At 45.1% G+C, this 13736-nt stretch overlaps 1 protein-coding gene across 1 annotated transcript in view; it reads left to right on the top strand.

The window, feature by feature from the left end:
- ITGAE (integrin subunit alpha E) overlaps positions 1-13736 on the top strand; it is a gene marked incomplete at its 5' end in the record, with an annotated part of 70630 nt that overhangs the window by 14790 nt on the left and 42104 nt on the right. Inside the window, 6 exons of the mRNA XM_081173272.1 lie at positions 1266-1387; positions 2158-2306; positions 2423-2576; positions 2835-2985; positions 4085-4152; positions 10580-10712. Of these exons, the coding sequence (XP_081029398.1) occupies positions 1266-1387; positions 2158-2306; positions 2423-2576; positions 2835-2985; positions 4085-4152; positions 10580-10712 (777 nt within the window). The remainder of the gene's footprint in view (positions 1-1265; positions 1388-2157; positions 2307-2422; positions 2577-2834; positions 2986-4084; positions 4153-10579; positions 10713-13736) is intronic.

Genomic DNA, 13736 nt, shown 5'->3' with positions numbered 1-13736 from the left:
CGCTAACCCAGAAATATTACCTCGGTTAAGAACTTTGCTTCAGGATGAGAACAGAAATAGTGCTCCGGCGGCACGGCAGCGGCAGCAGGCCACAATAGCTAAAGTGGTGCTTCAGGTTAAGAACAGTTTCAGGTTAAGTACAGACCTCTGGAACGAATTAAGTACTTAACCTGAGGTACCACTGTATAGATGATGTTCAGGATTTAAGCTCCCTTCATTCCCAAACTGTTGGTTCCTGGGGCTGATCTGGACACAACATCCAGAGAGTTACAGGATCCCCACATCTGCAGGATAAATCTAAGCAAGTAATAAATCCAATATCAGGAATAAATCAAATGTTTGTTTCCTTCTGTTTACCCCGCCTCCTCCTGATGGCTGCGGTCTTGGACCAGGGCTCAGTAGCACAGAACTGGTCTCAAATACCAAAAGTCATTATTATAGCGGAGAGGGTTTCTAAACATCCACGGGCTAAAGTCTCACCATGGGCGAAGCCAAGGGGGGCAGCACACAGCTTCCCATAATCCTCAAAAAGTATTGAAAAGCATTAAAAATAATTAATTAACTGAGGTTCTGGCCTACCTAACAAAAGCTTGCCCCTCCCTGTAATACCCTTTGGGGGCATTTTTACCCATGATTTTGAAAAAAAGCTCAACAAATTTTGGGCCGATCTCCCAAATAAACCTCAACAAGTTTTGGGGGACCCGCCCTAGGAAAAACCCTGGCTTTGCCACCCACTTCACTACTGAGCAGGGATGAAGGTGGGTTAAACCTCAGAGCCTAGGGCTTGCCGATCATAAGGTCAGCAGTTCGAATCCCTGCGACAGGGTGAGCTCCCGTTGCTCGGTCCCTGCTCCTGCCAACCTAGCAGTTCAAAAGCACGTCAAAGTGCAAGTAGATAAATAGGTACCACTCCAGCGGGAAGGTAAACAGCGTTTCCGTGCGCTGCTCTGGTTCGCCAGGAGCGGCTTAGTCCTGCTGGCCACATGACCCGGAAGCTGTAAGCCGGCTCCCTCGGCCAATAAAGCGAGATGAGCGCCACAACCCCAGAGTTGGCCACGACTGGACCTAATGGTCAGGGGTCCCTTTACCTTTACCTCACTACTGAGCAACCGCAGCAGTCCACAGCCATTTGTCTTAGAGAGCAGGGTGCCTTGGTCCAAGGGTATAGAATGGCCCCCAAACCTCTCACTTTTAAAAATCATGTATTAAAATTAGTCCGGTAAGGGCTCTTTCCACGATCCATCTTGTGATCTTTTCCACGGCAGACCTGCGGACTGAGATTGCCTTGGTCTTGGACGGCTCTGGGAGCATCGACCCGCCGGACTTTGAGCGAGCCAGGAATTTCACCTACAGCTTGGTGAAGACGTCCTACGAGAAGTGTTTGGAGGTGACTGCCTCTGCCTTTTGGGTTCATGATGGTGTTGTAAACAAAATCTGCCCCTTTTCCCTTATAGAGCCCATATAGAGTCCTTACATAGGTTCCCTATTGGTAGGAGAAAATAACAGAGGCCAACCAGAGAATATTGAGAAGCAAAGCAGCTAGTAAGCCTGATATTTATTAAAAACTGTTGCAACAGGGTCCTCACTCACCACACGCAGGGGGGAGGAGGAACCCAGAACAAAAGGGTGCCCACCCTTATGTAGACTTTTGAAATTGCCCACCCTCAAGCTCCAGACCACGGCCAGAAACATCATACATCCATCACAGAAAGAGGTGGTTTCCAGCAAAATCCTGTCTGGCAGAAAACCTGTCAGTGGTCACTGATTGGATCACCTGGCCAGGCTGGCCGTTCTTTTGTAATGATAAACACTTAATTCCTGAGCCAGGTCACAGGCTCACCCTATTCATACCTTAAATGTGCCCTTAAGGCAGGAGTTGTGAGCACAGAGACAATGGGGAGGTTTTTTCATTTCCTCCCTCCTTGCAGAGAAACATTTGGTCAGTTTGGGAGAGTCAAAAACGGTTTCAGGACTCTCTTCCTGTTCTGTTTCAGACATGTGGTTTATGTACATGTTTGTCTTGTACATTTAATTTACATATTTGAGACCTTAAATTCTTATAACAACGGTGCCGGGGTTCTGCCAGGGTCCAGGGCGGGTGTGTCATCTCCTGAATGCAATCTCTGCCTGCTCACATAGTTTCCTTCTTTATTTCAGTGCGTCTTCGCCTTGGTTCAGTATGGAGACATCATCCAGACAGAATTCGACCTGCAAGAGGAGAGGGGCAGCGGCGCCCTGGAAAAAATTAAGGCCATGACTCAAGTGCGCAACACGACCTGGACTGCATCCGCCATCCAGCATGTCCTGTGAGTTAATGGGAACCCTTGAGGAAGAACTCTGTGTGACCCAGAGGTCTGCTTCTGGGACATTCTGCCCCAAAGCTTGCAAACCAAACATTTCTTTTCTTTTCTGTTTTAAACAGAGATTCCATCTTCAGCCCAAATTATGGGTCGCAGCCGAATGCCTTGAAGATCATAGTTGTGTTGACAGATGGGGAGATTTTTTTGGACCCCTTGGACATAGAAACGGTGATCAGTTCAACCAGGGAGGCAGGCATCACACGTTACGCCATTGGGGTGAGCTTTGGGTTCAGCAAGGATCTTACAGGCTTTTTTCCACTGGACATATCAGAACCTGAATTCTTTGGCATGACATCAGGTTGGGGAGGTGGGTTTTGGTCATGTGAAGGGAAATAATAATAATAAGTGCTCAACCTGAAGCACATTCAACCCGAGGTATGACTGTATCGTAAGTGAGCTGGAACTGGTCTGTGACCGTAATAATAAAATTCCAATTCAAATCCAGTATTGCCTGGGTTGGGGGGTCCTCTACAGGTCGGGGAGGCCTTCGAGAAGCCAAAAGCACTGCAGGAGCTGCAGCTGATCGCCTCCGACCCAGATGAAAGTCACCTCTTCCGCGTGACAAACTATTCTGCCCTGGCCGTCCTCCTGTCCATGCTGCAAGAGAAGATTATTGGCATTGAAGGTGAGGCGTTGGGATATTCGGCTTTAGGCAAAGCTTCCTTAAACCAAAGCTGAAGGGGAAGGGGAACGAACCCAAAAGACAACAAAGGAAACTAAAAGTCTGTACGTTCCTTTTTCAATGTATGGTTAAGAGAGTAAGCTATGAGCCAGGATGTCCTCCTGAGCAGAACATCAGAAGTTGCCTCACACCAGATCGGATTGTTGGTTCATCTAGCCCAGTTCATCTAGCCTGCTCTGACTGGCAGCAGCTCTCCAGAACATTCCTAACCATACCTGGAGGTGCTGGGGTTTAAACCTGCCATGCAAAACAGGTGCTCTGACAGAGGGCTTTAAAAATAAAGTAATGTGCTAGTCCTCATGGTCCTGAATAAAGGGTTGCTACAGGAATATAGGAAGCTGTCTTATAGCAACTTAAGACCATTGGTCCATTGGGGCTGGGGGGGGTTGTTGTGGGGGGGTTGCTGTTGGTTTTTGGCAACTTTGCTTTAGATCTTGTTCTGATTTATGTGGAAATTGTTCCACTTGGTTGTGAATTTTTTTAATCTCTTATTTATTTTTCTTTTTAAAAAAATAATTTTTATTGATTTTCCAATAAAAACAGCCAATCAACATATCCGTATCATAATCCAATTATAAACGAGAAACTTAAATTTTAAAAAAAGACCAAACTGTAGTCCAAATTGTAATTATTAATTTTTCAGGGCTCCCCATAGTCTGGACCTCTGAAGCATATCTCCAAATCTTCAGTCCTGCCTCTTCTCATTGTTTTCATATTTTCCACCTTCTGGTCTTATCACTTTAAAGTTCTCTAATGTCTTAGTTAATTTTCATGACTACTTTTGTTATGTTGTAGTTATCTAATTCCCGCCCTTGGTCGCAAGCCGCCTTGAGTATGGTTTGAACTGTGTGAGAAGGCAGCATACAAAATAAAATTGTCTACCCTGACTGGCAGGGACTCGCCAGAGTTTTAGGCAAGGAATATTTCTCAGCCCTAACTGGAGACGCCAAAGATTTAACCTGGGACCTTCTGCATGCAAAGCAGGTGTTCTGCTATTGAGCTTTGGCCCTCTCAGAAATACCTCACTGACTTTCCTTCTCAGGAACGGAAGGTGCCATCTTGGAATTCGACCTGGCCCAAAGTGGCTTCAGCGTTCACCTCCTGCAAGAGGTAAAAATGTGGTGTTGGTGTTTTTTGGGAGGTGGGCAATAGAAAAAATTCTAGAGTTGAAAGGGACGTGAGGGTCATCTAGTCCAACCCACCGCAACGCAGGAATTATGAACTTACTGGCCAGCCAGTGCTATCTGAGTTTCTTTGCTTTTTTTAAAGACCTATTTAACTTCAGGTTTAGTTGGGCATAGGCCTTCTTAAACCAAGGATGAGTCTGTGGTTCTCTAGTTGTCATGGGACTACAGCTACCAAGACAGACAGACAGAAGAAGAAGAAGAAGAAGAGTTTGGATTTGATATCCCGCTTTATCTTCTTCTCACGGCACATAGTTAGACCGTGAAACTCACTCCCCGCAAGAAACAAAAATGGCCACTAACTTGGAGGGCTTTAAAAAAGAGGGTTACTTAAATTAATGGAGGAAAAGGCTTACCAGCGGCTACTGAAAATATTATGGTGCACCCGCCCCCCCACCGTATGTCATTCAAAACAAAAACAATATTTAATACTAAAATAACATTTTAAAACAAAACAAAACATTGATTTATTGCAACACATGACAGGATCTGATTTCCTCCTATTCCTTCAATCTATATTAGGGCTACTAACTTTGTCTGGATTTTCAATTTTGGGAATATGACAACCCTAATCCATATTAGGATTTAACCTCCTTCCGTCGGGCCTGTAATCATGGAACTTTGGAGTGTCAGGCATAGCCCTATTGGCTTTAGCCCAAACGTAGCAGAGTTTTCCTGCACAGCGAAGAAGCTAGTTGCGGCAGTAATGACTAGTCAGCTAGACTCAGAATAACTATTTACAGGATTTATTAAAAAGGAGAAAATAAAACCAGCAGAGTTTCTGCATACAAATAAAAGCAAAATAAACCCTCTCTTTCTCTCTCAAAACCATACACAGCACTTCTAACTCCTAACACACCTCACATCAAACTGTGCTAGCAATCCCTAGATAACAGAGTTGAGTGCTGCTCGTTAACCAATCAGAGTGAGTAGTTTCTAGGTCAAGCAGACCTGGGCTTTCTGCCAAGAGTAAATTGACACCAGCTTGAGTTAATTGGTGAAGCTAGAATCTGCAAGTTTCCCACGAGAACCAATTAACAGAAACTGAAACCGAAACTGAACACCCCCTCACAGATTCTGCTGAACAATTAACTCCAAATACACCTATGTAGGAGATTATTTTTCCAGCAAACCTAAACCCTTGCACATTCGCTTGTTCTTTATCTTTGCCAATGGTTTAGTTAACACATCTGCTACATTTTCTTCACTTGACACATAAGTACAGGTGATTACATTGTCTTGTACACAGCAACGTACATTTTGGTATTTTACAGAGATATGTTTTGAACGCGATTTGAAACCCTCTGTTTTACTTAAGGTTATACAAGCTTGATTATCAATGTAAACTTGTACTGGTTCTCCACAATTCACATTTAAATCTGCCATCAAATGCTTGAAATAAACCACCTCGTTGCACAATTCACTCAATGCGGCATACTCTGATTCCGTTGATGACACACTTACAACGTCTTGCTTGCGTGACCGCCAGCTGATTAAAGCTCCACCGACCATTATGACTAGTCCTGTGACAGATTTTCTATCTGGCAAATTTCCCCAGTCACTATCACAGTAGCAACTCAACATTTCATCCTCTGAAGAATTTAATTGTAACATATAGCCAATTGTCTGTTTGAGATATCTCAGAACTTGTTTTACCCCTTTCCAGGCATTTAGTGTGGGTTTTGAGACCAATCTACTTAATATGCCTACTGCATAGCTAATATCAGGTCTGGACCACTGTGCTATATACAATAAACTTCCAATTACAGAGTGATATACATCAGGATGTTCAAATTCAGGACTCTCATCTGTATGAAGTGTTTTTATGAAACCTGGATCCATAGGCACCGCTGCCCCATTGCAATCCTGCATCCTGTATGTAGTCAGTAGTTGTTTGACTTTGTTCTGCTGACTAATTAGGCAGCTGCCATCTTGGGCCCAGCACACTTCCAACCCTAGATATGTCCTAACCGGGCCTAAGTCCTTCACTTTGAACTTACTGGACAATTGCTTGGCAAACCTTTTAGTTTGTTTATCTGTTTTACAGGCATACAATACATCATCTACATAAATCAGACAAAACTCTTGATCACTGCCTGTACCACGTACATAAACACAATTGTCAGCTGTACTCTGCTTGAAACCAAATGACACTAAGGCCTCATGGAAACATTTGTTCCAAGATCTTGCAGCCTGTTTGAGACCGTATAAAGCTTTGTTTAACTTCAACACTCTATTGGAACCTGTCTCATAACCAGGCGGTTCGGCTAGATACAGGTCTTCTGATATTGGTGCATGTAAATATGCAGTCTGAATATCAAAATGGTTCAACAGGAGTTTTCTCTTTGCTCCAAGCGTTAGAATCAGCCTTACACTGTCCCCCTTAGCAGTTGGGGAAAAAGTCTCGTCATAATCTTTTCCAGGCCTCTGAGAATATCCTTGAGCCACTAAACGAGCTTTGTATTTGTACTCTCCTGTCACCAGAGGTTTAAGTTTGTACACCCACCTGCAGCCTACAATCTTTGCCCCCTCAGGCGCTGCTACTGGTGTAAAAACCTTGTGCTCATTCAGAGAGGACATCTCTTCCTCCATTGCCTGTTTCCAGCGCTCTGCCTCCTCTTTTGGTAACTTTAACACCTCCTGAAAACTCTTGGGTTCTGCACTTACACTAAACACATTTGCAGTATCTGGGGAAAAACGCACTGGAGGCACTCCTTTGTTTTGTCCTTTAGATCTTCTGGGAGAAAATTTTTCTTCTGACCCACTTTCCTCCTCAGAACTATGACCTCTCTTTTGTTGCTTAGCAACTGGTCTCTGGCTAACTCCACTTTCTTGAGAGCTCTTATCTGAACTTTCCTCCCCCTCAGACTCTGATTCTCTGTGTCTACCTTCAGAGTCATGAAGCTCCTGGGAAGGTTCAAACCAAACCTCAGAATTGGCATGTAGTCTCTCCCAGCCACTATGTTCACAAAAACTGGCATTCCTGGAGATCACAATGCCATTTGTCCCTTCAGCAAAACGGAAACCTTTTCCCAGCTCCTGGTAACCCACAAACACTAACTGTTTGGTCTTAGGATCTCCCTTCTTTCTCATTTGCTTCGGAATTAATACCCAGGCTTTTGATCCAAACACATGCAAATGGTCAATTTTAGGTTTTTTCTGAAACAATTTAAAGTACGGAGTTGTACCTATTGTTTGATGAAAGAGCCTATTTTGGAGATAACACGCGGTGAGCATGCTCTCCCCCCAATAAGACATGGGCAAATCAGCATCATCAAGCATGGCAAACATCATATCTTGTAAAGATCTGTTTTTTCGCTCTGCAACACCATTCTCCTCTGGGGAAAAAAACGTTTGTTTTTCTATGCCCAATGCCACGCTTTTGTAACCAATCTTTAAAGGCATTTGACATAAATTCGCCACCTCTGTCCGTCTGAATCCTTCTGAGTTTAATGGACAGAAATCTTTCCACAGATGCCACCCAGCCTTTAAACTTAGTGAACACATCACCCTTATTCTTCATGGGAAAAACCCAGGAATAACGCGTGGCGTCATCCACAATTGTTAGTGAAAAACGCGATCCACCCCTGCTTACAGCAAATGGACCAATTACATCCATGTGAACCAGCTGTAGCGGTGACTCACTAACTCTGTCACTTCTGGGGTAAGAGACTCTGTGGGTTTTAACCTTTTTACACACATTACAATCAAGGTACTTGTTACAACTCTTTAAATTACCCCCATCAGCCAATTCAGACATTTTTAGTACACTTTTCCAGCAAGCATGCCCCATTTTCCTATGCAATAAGTGCACACAGTTGTCATGTATAGCTTTGTTATTCACTGCAGGCTGAGATTTACTGACTACTGCTGCAACTTGAGATCCTGCTTTAAGCCAAAACAAGCCTCCCTCTGACTTAGCAGTGCCTAAAATCTCACCAGCCTTCTTAATAATGCAACTGTCTCCTTCAAAATACACTTTAAACCCAGCTTTTAGCAAACAATCTACAGACATCAGATTGCTCCTTAATGACGGCACACAAAGTACATTTTGCAGGCATTCACGAAGACAAGGAACAAAAACTGCACCCCCTGAAATCACTTCGGAAGTACTTCCGTCTGCTAGAGCCACCTGGCTGCGCTGTGCTGAGTTCTTGGAAACAAACAATTCATCTGAATTCACGATGTGGCGAGACGCTCCCGAATCGACCACCCAGACCGCTTGTTTCTCATCAGCACTCTTGACCTCGCCGGTCACCAGCTGAGCCGACTGTTTTCGTTTGAAGAATTTCTTTTTACGCTGCTGCTGCTGCTGATCTCGTCTCTGCTCCTGCACCGGCAACTGAGACTTGACCAACTCCGGACATTGTCGTTTTAGATGCGCTGAAGACCCACATCGGAAACAACGCCTAACAGCAAACGCTGACTCCTCACCAGTACGCTGCTTTTGCTCCACCTCTGGCACGGCATGAGAACTCCTTCCAAACCGTCCACCTGTAGAAGCCTCTGCAGCCACCGACCTTTCTTGCCTCTTCTGCCATTCTTCAATCAAACGCCCAGTAACGTAACTGACTGATAAATCACGCTCCTGTATGCCTTCTAGAGACAAAACTAAATTATCCCAGCTTTCCGGGAGAGAACTCAAAATAATAGCCACCTTCTCCTGCTGGTCTAATGCACAGTCTCTTTCCTGTAGCGCAGCAAACTTTAACTGTAAACTGTGTAGGTGTTCCTGCATTGTAACCCCAGGCTGTAACATTGCCTTGTACAATGCCTTGCGAATGAACAGCTTGGAAACCGCTGTCTCACGCACATGGAGTTCTTTAAGTGCTTGCCACACACCTCTAGCTGTCTTGATTCCCCTCACATATGGCAACTGGGAATCTTCCAGCCCCAAGACAATTGTGGCCCTTGCTCTTTGGTCTTTATCGAGGTCTTCATCATCAGGCTTCGTAGGAAACTTACTCACCACTTGCCAGAGACGATCCCTCTGCAGCACTGCCTGCATGCGTTCCGACCACAGCAAGTAATTGGAGTCATTCAGACGCTCAAAAGCCATCTGAACTGGTTGTGAGGCCATCTTGAGAGCGATGTCCCTGGAACCCGGAACCAGCTACTCACGACCACCGAGAGAGAAAACAGGAACCACAGCACCCAGCACTCACACGCTGCAGCTGTTGTCCTTGTGTCCGCTGCGTCACCAGCTCACCACGGTCAGGAACCAGCCAGAGAACAACAACTTCTGGAACTACTGGAACCAACGCCGTTGATGCTGACACCACCGCAACTCAGGCTGGCAGCACAATGCCCATAACCTCATGGAACTTTGGAGTGTCAGGCATAGCCCTATTGGCTTTAGCCCAAACGTAGCAGAGTTTTCCTGCACAGCGAAGAAGCTAGTTGCGGCAGTAATGACTAGTCAGCTAGACTCAGAATAACTATTTACAGGATTTATTAAAAAGGAGAAAATAAAACCAGCAGAGTTTCTGCATACAAATAAAAGCAAAATAAACCCTCTCTTTCTCTCTCAAAACCATACACAGCACTTCTAACTCCTAACACACCTCACATCAAACTGTGCTAGCAATCCCTAGATAACAGAGTTGAGTGCTGCTCGTTAACCAATCAGAGTGAGTAGTTTCTAGGTCAAGCAGACCTGGGCTTTCTGCCAAGAGTAAATTGACACCAGCTTGAGTTAATTGGTGAAGCTAGAATCTGCAAGTTTCCCACGAGAACCAATTAACAGAAACTGAAACCGAAACTGAACATGTAAAACAGAGCTATTCTGCCTGGCCTTTAATATGAATTCGGCCTGATCTTTTATTTCCCTTCTCTTCCCTCCCCCTCCCCTTTTATGAAGATCCCCCGCTCTGAGACCCCACAGCTAATTCTCCCCTGGTCTCCTCGCTGGCCCAAGTAGGACTAATTCAGCCAGCTAGCCCTGGGGATTATCTAACTGAGTTTTGAATTTTATTGTTATTCATGTTTTTATACTGTATTTTATGCTGCTTTTATAATTAAGTGTTTTAAATTTGTTGTTAGCCGCCCTGAGCCCGGTTTTTGAACTGGGAAGGGTGGGGTATAAATAAAAATTTATTATTATTATATTATCAGGATCCCCCCTGGTTTAGGTGGGGATAACTAATAAAAAGGGACCCTGACAGATAGATAGATAGATGATAGATAGATAGATAGATAGATAGATAGGAGAGAGAGAGAGAGAGAGAGAGAGAGAGAGAGAGAGAGAGAGAGAAAGAGAAGCAGGGGATCTACAGCATCTATCTATCTATCTATCTATCTATCTATCTATCTATTGGCTAAACTTTCACTGACCCAACTACTATTTGTTTCAGCGCTATATACTTTTTGGTGCTGTGGGAGCGTTTGACTGGGCCGGAGGGGTTCTTCTCTACGACACGACAGACAAGACTGTGGTTTTCTTGAATGAGTCAATGGGCACTCCGGGTGCAAAAAACGGCTATTTAGGTAAATATCTTCTCAGATGACTGTTGTTCTGCAACTCCTCTGAATGATTTGACTTTCAGAGTCACAGGAAGCTACTTTCTTCCAGGGTCTGACAGTTGGTCTATCTAGCTCCATATTGTCAGCACAGAATGGCAGCAGCCCTCCGGGGTTTCAAGCAGGGAGTCATTTCCCAGTGTTGCCTGGAGGAGGATCAAACCTTCTGCATGCAAAGCAGGCACACTGCCATTGAGTTCCCCTATAAAGAAAGCAAGATTCTAGTCTTTGTGGTTCTGTATTAAGGGCTGAGGTAAACAGGAGCATAGGAAGTTACTTGATACTGAGTCAGATCACTGGTCCAGCTCTCTGGGATTTCAAGCAAAGGATCTTTTTCTCAGTCCTAACGGGAGATGCCGGGGATCAAACTCGGGACCTTCTGCTTGCAAAGCAGGTTCTCTGCCACTGCGCTACTACAGCCCTTTCAATTGGCTTTGAATGAATGGGTTTCATCCACTTAGCGCTGATTGACTGGGAGTGTGAGAACAAACAGATCAATGCAACTCTTGGCCCGTAGAAGGACATTGAGATCCTATATATCTTCATTGCTGACAGAGTCATCTATCCTCATCCATGTTCAAGGAGTTAGGTATGGGAAGAGGTCCAGCTTTCTTTTGTCACAACCATTTTCTGACTTTCGCCCTAACCTGCCCTCACAAGGCAGAGTCCCCGGGGGGGGGGGGAGATTTGACGAAGACCCTGTGTCCCTCCATCTGTTCCTGGATGCAGCAGCCACTGGTGCCCATTTGGGACTGGTAGGGTGGCAGGCAGGGAGACGAACAGTAGGTGGAGCCAGAGCCAATGGCTGGTAGTGGCGTAGTGCTCCGCCCCCCCTCAGAAAAGTCTCCACTCTTTTTTTTTAAAAAAAAATTCTTTTCTATTACAGTGGTACCTCAGGTTACATACGCTTCAGGTTACAGACTCCGCTAACCCAGAAATAGTGCTTCAGGTTAAGAACTTTGCTTCAGGATGAGAACAGAAATCGTGCTCCGGCGGCACAGCGGCAGCAGGAGGCTCCATTAGCTAAAGCGGTACTTCAGGTTAAGAACAGTTTCAGGTTAAGAACGGACCTCTGGAACGAATTAAGTACTTAACCCAAGGTGCCACTGTATATCACATCATCAACACATACTACGTCAAGCACAGGATAATAAGAAAGAAATAACATAAATATAAGACATATATAGGTGAATAATAATGATAACATAACTCAGGGAACCAGGCAGAGGGCCTTCTCCGTGGTGGCGCTGACGATTCACCGTGCTAGAGAAGAAACTAAAAATTTTAAATGTTTGGGTTTCTTCTGCAGTTAGATTCACAGAATGTTTAGGGGTATGCATCCCCCTGCGTCCCCCCAGAAAAAAAGCACTGTCTATGCCATGGGTAGGGAAACTAAGGCCCGGGGGCTGGATCCTGCCCAATCGCCTTCTAAATCTGGCCCACGGACAGTCTGGGAATCAGCATGTTCTACATGAGTAGAATGTGTCCTTTTATTTAAAATGCATCTCTGGGTTATTTGTGGGGCATAGGAATTCGTTCATCCCCCCCTCAAATATAGTCCAGCCCACCACATGGTCTGAGGGACAGTGGACCGGCCCCCTGCTGGAAATGTTTGCTGACCCCTTTATGCACTCATAAACTGATGAGGAGGGAGAAACGAGAGAACCCAAAAACCAACCGTCTTCTGGAGGCGGCGCGAAACAAGCAATGGCGGTCCTCTTTGCGCTGTGAAGAGGAGCTCCGCAGAAAAGGGTCGTTCGCTGCGGCACAGCGACGACCCATTAAGAAAAACCACGAGCAGAGTGAGCTCGTGGCCGTGGGACTCAGCGGGCACCTGGAGCGACCCCCAAAACGACGAAGGGACCCCGTAAGGGGCTCCGGAAGCGCGGAGGGGAAGCGGTGCTGAGAGTACATCGCTCTTTCTGCGGGAGCGAAGCCGCGCGGCTGCTGCTGATGAGCGCCGACCTTTCTTCCTTAAGCATTGGACTCCAAACTACTTACTCGTGAGTAAGAAACACTTTAAATCTGGAATTACAAATTGTAAAATTGGCTGAAAGCGGGAGACGAGAAAAAGGAAGTCCGTCTCCCGGTAGCGCTTAGAGATCAAAGGCAAAGGAAACGACAAGCTGGAAGCATTAGAAAGGGATTTTAAAACGGGAAGCATCGTGCGACTGGCAGAGCTGGCAACTGAAAGGAAAGGCAAACCTTCTTTTTATGTTATTGTGCAGTTTTAATCTGGGGACCTTCTCCTTTTGTTGACTTTAAAAACTTTAAAACCCAGCCCCGGGCTGACAGGGGAAAAAGGGTTCTTTGCGGATACAATTTATAAAGTCGAAACGGATACATAGAGGCATTATTAGAAGAAACAACCTAGTAACTGTATCTTGCTCCTTCAGATGGGATTACTGTGGCAACATTGAAAGGGCTCTGCAAGTGGAAAAAAGCCTTAAGGACTATTCTTATTTTATTCTGCGTAGGAACTTTAATGGCGACCAAAACTTTCCTTCTTTCTTTCTGAACTTTAACAACACTCCCTCTAGTGGAGCTTGGGATTTACAAATTCCTGGGAACTAACTTTGTTTTGACTTTCTGTTGTTTGGTTATCTACTCTGAGGCCTGTCTTTCCCATGGAACATTTGACAGTCTGACCTTGAATCCAAAGACAGGTGTGGAATGAGTGGCCCTCCGAAAACAAGATCTGCAAAATCGAAAGCAGGGAAAGGCCAACTTGTACAAACAACCCTGATTTCTCAGTCTCGTAGATCTTCAGTCCCTGCCGTTCTACAGGGAGTTGCACCCTCAACAACAGCACTATTAAAGGAACCTGAACAACCAACAACTGAGGATATGGCAGCAGGGGGATCTAATACCCTTCTAGATGAAATGCTACAACAATTTGCAATTTTAAATAAGAAGGTTGATGACCAAACAGCTAAAATCGACTTAGCCACATCCTCAATTACCAAACTATCGGAACAAGTGGCTCAGCAT

Source organism: Podarcis bocagei (assembly GCF_964188305.1).
Source record: "Podarcis bocagei genome assembly, chromosome: 15".
NCBI lineage: Eukaryota > Metazoa > Chordata > Lepidosauria > Squamata > Lacertidae > Podarcis > Podarcis bocagei.
This window is presented reverse-complemented; position numbering and strand designations above follow the sequence as displayed.